The sequence below is a fragment of the Salvelinus alpinus genome, chromosome 8 (assembly GCF_045679555.1).
Source record: "Salvelinus alpinus chromosome 8, SLU_Salpinus.1, whole genome shotgun sequence".
NCBI lineage: Eukaryota > Metazoa > Chordata > Actinopteri > Salmoniformes > Salmonidae > Salvelinus > Salvelinus alpinus.
This window is the reverse complement of record NC_092093.1, coordinates 18,217,147-18,223,146: the sequence shown is the minus strand read 5'-3', so window position 1 is coordinate 18,223,146 and position 6,000 is coordinate 18,217,147. Positions and strand designations below refer to the sequence as shown.

The window sequence follows — 6,000 nt, the reverse complement described above, 5'->3', positions numbered from 1 at the left end:
CTAATATTATATCAGGAGAATGAATCAGGTTTGATATTCAACTTTAATATCATCACAGATCTTGTGAACTTATTCATATTCTAGGAGCATAACAAGAACACATACCTGAGAATGTGGAGGTGAAGGTAAAGGAGATCTTCACGTTTCCCTTTTCAGTCAGTGTGCACGTCCACTTCCTGTTGTTGTCCTCCCTCTGGAGTGTCACAGTCAGAGTGATGTCACAGGGAGAAGGCTGTGTGACCTGGACATTAGTACCTGTTTCAGGCACCCAGCTGAGACTAACTCCTGAGTTGTACCTTTCATGTCCCTTATAGGTGAGCAGAGAACACCGTAACGTCATATCTACATTAGACTTCAGATCTGTCACTGGTGGGGTAGAGGAGACTGAGAAAGAGACAAAGGTATACAGTACTTGTTGGCTGTTTTCACATAGCATATGATAATTAACTTCATACTTGTACACAGTGACATTTAAACAGTAATACTCACTAGTTAGAACAGACAGATGCACAGGAGCATCCTCTCCTTGTTGTTTTTCACCCTCTGCAAGGAACTGTTGACAAGTGTAGAGTCCAGCATCCTCAGCTCTGACATCACTAACATTTAGAGAACATTCAGACCCCAAACTTAGTCTGTCTGTCATGTTGTTCAGTTGTGGTTGTTTTTTCACCTTCCCTAGACGGACTAGTTCAGTGGCAGTTCTATCTCTGATGTAGATCCATATAGTTGAGGAACAGTCTGGATTAACCACATTGTTACACGGCAGACTGACATCATCTCCCTCTCTGGAGAACATAGAGAGAGTTTCTCCACTGACACCTGACAAGAACATAATATCAGGTCATTATTTTGAATACAGATTAGAATAGAGATGGCGACCATTAATATACTTAAAAGGTATGCTTTTCACATAAATGGAGTCACCATATCCACCGAATGTCACAACAAAAATGTTTACTCAACCAAAGAAATTCTACAATATGAATATATATATTGTTTTCTGAGATGGATAGTTTGCATATTATTCTCTAAATTTCGCACTGGTCTCACCTGTTAGCAGATATAAAAGGGCCCCAAGCAGTCCCAAAACAGCCATTTTAACCATTGTCCTCTCCCTCACTCTCTCCTTTGCTTCTCTCTGTCAGAGTGTCTCTGCACAACAAGTTTCTCACCATACACTACTCACTGGGCACATACGTCAATTCAATGTCTATTCCACATTGGTTCAACGCAATTTTGTTGAAATATTGTGGAAACAATGTTGATTCATCCAGTGTGTGCCAAGAGGGAAGTTTCTCTATCACCATAGCGTAATTTCCTTGTGGTGATGTGGGGGACAGTTTCTCCACTGACACCTGACAAGAACATAATATCAGGTCATTATTTTCACTCTGGAGAACATAGTTTCTCCACTGACACCTGGAAGGAGTATGACATCAGATAATTATTAACTGGTAATACAGATTACATTATATTTCATAGGTATTCTTATTGATATTCTTCAGTGTGAATAATAGTGTAATATACTGTCTAATATACAATAGTGAAGATAAGAGTAAACAGATACACAACAGAAATGTCATTATTATATTAGTAAAATGTAAACTGAACTAGTTTGGCCGTGTGAAATAAATGTGTTTTATGATCTCTAATGACATATTCTTACTCTCTCTCCTCTGTCTTACCTGTTAGCAGGTACAAAACGGTCACAAGCAGTCCCCAAAATGAATGATGGACGTCAGCCTTGATCCTCTCTCTCTCTCCTCTGTTTCTGTCTCTCCTCTGTCAGAGTGTCTCAGCACTACAAGTTTCTCCTCTGTCAGAGTGTCTCAGCACTACAAGTTTCTCCTCTGTCAGAGTGTCTCAGCACTACAAGTTTCTCCTCTGTCAGAGTGTCTCAGCACTACAAGTTTCTCCTCTGTCAGAGTGTCTCAGCACTACAAGTTTCTCCTCTGTCAGAGTGTCTCAGCACTACAAGTTTCTCCTCTGTCAGAGTGTCTCAGCACTACAAGTTTCTCCTCTGTCAGAGTGTCTCAGCGCTACAAGTTTCTCCTCTGTCAGAGTGTCTCAGCACTACAAGTTTCTCCTCTGTCAGAGTGTCTCAGCACTACAAGTTTCTCCTCTGTCAGAGTGTCTCAGCACTACAAGTTTCTCCTCTGTCAGAGTGTCTCAGCACTACAAGTTTCTCCTCTGTCAGAGTGTCTCAGCACTACAAGTTTCTCCTCTGTCAGAGTGTCTCAGCACTACAAGTTTCTCCTCTGTCAGAGTGTCTCAGCACTACAAGTTTCTCCTCTGTCAGAGTGTCTCAGCACTACAAGTTTCTCCTCTGTCAGAGTCTCAGCACTACAAGTTTCTCCTCTGTCAGAGTGTCTCAGCACTACAAGTTTCTCCTCTGTCAGAGTGTCTCAGCGCTATGAGTTTCTCCTCTCAGAGTGTTCAGCACTACAAGTTTCTCCTCTGTCAGAGTGTCTCAGCGCTATGAGTTTCTCCTCTGTCAGAGTGTCTCAGCACTACAAGTTTCTCCTCTGTCAGAGTGTCTCAGCACTACAAGTTTCTCCTCTGTCAGAGTGTCTCAGCACTACAAGTTTCTCCTCTGTCAGAGTGTCTCAGCACTACAAGTTTCTCCTCTGTCAGAGTGTCTCAGCACTACGAGTTTCTCCCCTGTCAGGGTGTCTCAGCACTACAAGTTTCTCCTCTGTCAGAGTGTCTCAGCACTACAAGTTTCTCCTCTGTCAGAGTGTCTCAGCACTATGAGTTTCTCACCGTACAGCAGCATCTCTACTCACCACTAGAGCATCACTTCCTCAACGTGGTCATGTTTTTATCTAGTTTCTGACACCTTGGTGAGAATCCTCCAGCTCACCAGCAGTTGAAGGCCTTCTTCACATGTATGAGAGTCTGTATTAGTGATGCAGGGATATGGCATTAATGTGCTCATATTCAAGTGGCGATCGGTGCCGTTTACTTGGATGACTGTCCTTCATATTCCAGTCACCCAGCTCAGTGTAACATTGATACGTTTAGGCTACTACATGATACTAGAATGAATAAACCCCTGATCACATGCAAATACAGGTCAATTTCCTCGTAGCCATAAACAAACAGCATGATCACTTTGCTTGTTAATTCCTTCTCACATCAACACTCTCCTCCTCTCACCTTTTCCTTTCATTTGCGGGATCCAGTGCAGAACACATCAGCTGTCTGTGACCAGGCGACTAAACCCTTCCAAGCCAAACCTTCATATCATAACCGCTAACCGCTACACACAGCCTACATCATTGTCATTATATTAGCTAAGGTCAGTCAATATAGCTACTAGAACTAACGCGTTAATAAACCCTCTACAATAATGCAGTAGAGTGTACAGTTAGCAAGCTGGCCCCAGTGGCAATAAATTAATAAAATAAAAAGATTACCTTGACTTGGAAAAGTTGGACCGCCATAGCCTGCTAGCTAACATAGCATCCCTCTTTTTGAGCCAGGTGATTGAGTAGAGCTACACTAGCCTACTCAAACATACAACTAAACACAACCCTACCAAGAAGCACTGCTTCTTGACACAATGTGCACCAATGTGTCTGACGAATCACTGTGCACATGGCGACCTTGTCAGCGTGCATTGCTCCCGGCTCGCCACAGGATTAGCTAGATTGAGATGAGACAAGGACAACCAGGCACACCACACCCTCCCCTAACTATATAAATAGTTTACAGGACGGAAATATGTCAAGTGACATAGTCAACACGTCAACATGACATATCAGTGGAATCAAGTCTCTTGTCTCTCCAGGATTGGAAGTCATTCAGAGACGCTGCTGCCACATCATTGGCACTTCCTACAACTTCCTCCCAAGACCTTCAGAGTGCTCCTGTACCACCACCAGTCCTCTGAACAAGTGTCTAACCCCGACACAGAGACAGTATGATCTGAGTTCAATGTAACAAGCTGTACCACCACCAGTCCTCTGAACAAGTGTCTAACCCCGACACAGAGACAGTATGATCTGAGTTCAATGTAACAAGCTGTACCACCACCAGTCCTCTGAACAAGTGTCTAACCCCGACACAGAGACAGTATGATCTGAGTTCAATGTAACAAGCTGTACCACCTGTCCTCTGAACTAGTGTATAACCCCAACACAGAGACAGTATGATCTGAGTTCAATGTAACAAGCTGTACCACCACCAGTCCTCTGAACAAGTGTCTAACCCCGACACAGAGACAGTATGATCTGAGTTCAATGTAACAAGCTGCACTACCAGACACCAAAGATCCTTCACAAGAGCTCTCAAACTGAGCACATGGTTTTCTCCACCACTAAAGACTTTTAATATGACTATTTATTGATTTAATCACGTTCCTGTATTACCAGGGTTTATTCCTCATTCCTGCTTATTGAAGCAGCACATCACTGTGTTTGTAGTGAAAATGTATAAAAAAGTATAAATTTGAGTGAATATAAAATGTTAGAGAGGTGAATGTAACTACAACCAATGATGTAGAAATACACAGAAGAATGAATATTCATGTCTATGTCTGCAACTGGTTCTCTTTGTGGTTATTTCAGCTCAGACCACTTCTGTTTTTCTGTTGCTGAGCAGAGAGAGAAATAGAGAAGGAGAGAGGAGAAGAGAGCAGGGCAGATGAGAAGAGAGTACAGTAGAGAGCAGAGAAGAGGAAAGAGAAGAGAGCAGAGGAGATGAGAGAGGAGAGTAGAACAGAGTAGAGGAGAGAGGAGAGAAGAGGAGAAAATAGTAGAGGAGAGATGAAGAGAGAGGAGAAGAGACGAGGAGAGAGGAGGAGAGAAGAGAGAGGAGAGTAGAGGAGGATAGATGAGAGCAGAGTAGAGGAGAGAGGAAGAGAGAGATGAGGAGAGGGGAGTAGATGGGAGAGGAGAGGAGAGAAGAGGAGAGAAGAGAAGAGGAGAGAGAAAGGAGAGTAGAGGAGTGGAGAGTGGAGGAGAGAGGAAACGAGTGGAGAGTGGAGTGGAGAGAGGAGAGTAGAGGAAAGTAGAGGAGAGAGGAAAGTAGAGGAGAGTAGAGGAGGAGAGAGGAGAGGAGAGGAGAGAGGAAAGTAGAGGGGAGGAGAGAGAGAGAGAGGAGAGGAGAGGAGAGGAGAGGAGAGGAGGAGAGAGGAGAGGAGAGGAGAGGAGAGGAGAGGAGAGGAGAGGAGAGGAGAGGAGAGGAGAGGAGAGGAGAGGAGAGGAGAGGGATGAGTTGAGGAGAGAGAGAGAGTAGAGGAGAGTAGATGAGAGAGAGAGACAGGATGGAGAGAGGAGAGAAGAGAGAGTTGAGGAAAGAGGAGGAGAGAGAGGAGAGTAGAGGAAAGCCGAGGAGAGGAGAATAGAGAGGAGAGGAGAGAGGAGATTAGAGGAGAGAGGAAAGTAGAGGAGAGTAGAGGAGAGAGAGGAGAGAAGAGGAGAAAATAGTAGAGGAGAGTAGAGCAGGAGGAGAGGAGAGGAGAGAGTGGAGAGAGTGGAGAGTCGAGGAGAGAGTCGAGGAGAGTAGAGAGGAGAGAGGACAGTAGAGGAGAGAAGAGGGTAGAGGAGAGATGATAGTTGAGGAGAGTAGAGGAGAGTGGAGAGAGTATGGGAGAGAGGAGAGAAGAGGAGAAAATAGTAGAGGAGAGTAGAGCAGGAGAGAGTGGAGAGTAGAGTGGAGAGGAGAGTAGAGGAGAGTAGAGTAGAGTAGAGAGGAGAGTAGAGGAGGAGAGTATGGGAGAGTAGAGAGGAGAAGTAGAGGAGAGAAGAGATCAAAGGAGAGAAGAGATCAAAGGAGAGAGGAGAGAGAGTAGAGGAGAGATGAGACTAGAGGAGAGAGAAGGGAGAGGAGGAGAAAGTAGAGGAGAGTGGAGGGTAGAGGAGAGAATTAGAGAGAAGAGGAGAGAGGAGAGCGGAGAGAAGGGGAGAGAGTAGAGGAGAGTAGAGGGGATAGTGGAGAGGAGAGGAAAGGAGGAGGAGAGAGGAGAGTAGGCGAGAGGAGATAGGAGAGTAGAGG

General features: G+C 44.6%; 1 protein-coding gene across 5 annotated transcripts in view; it reads right to left on the bottom strand.

Moving 5' to 3' along the window:
* Positions 1-2,288, bottom strand: part of LOC139582219 (uncharacterized) — a 122,186-nt gene extending 119,898 nt beyond the window's left edge. Inside the window, exons 1-4 of one of the 5 annotated variants that reach the window (XM_071412183.1) lie at positions 1,686-2,288; positions 1,051-1,355; positions 490-819; positions 106-384 (exon numbers count right to left, since the gene is read on the bottom strand). In XM_071412183.1, the coding sequence (XP_071268284.1) occupies positions 106-384; positions 490-819; positions 1,051-1,105 (664 nt within the window). In that variant the 5' untranslated portion in view covers positions 1,106-1,355; positions 1,686-2,288. Of the gene's footprint in view, positions 1-105; positions 385-489; positions 820-1,050 lie in introns of all 5 variants that reach the window. The other 4 variants (XM_071412184.1, XM_071412179.1, XM_071412181.1 and 1 more) reach the window with 4 other exon arrangements.
* Positions 2,289-6,000: the final 3,712 nt, after the last annotated feature.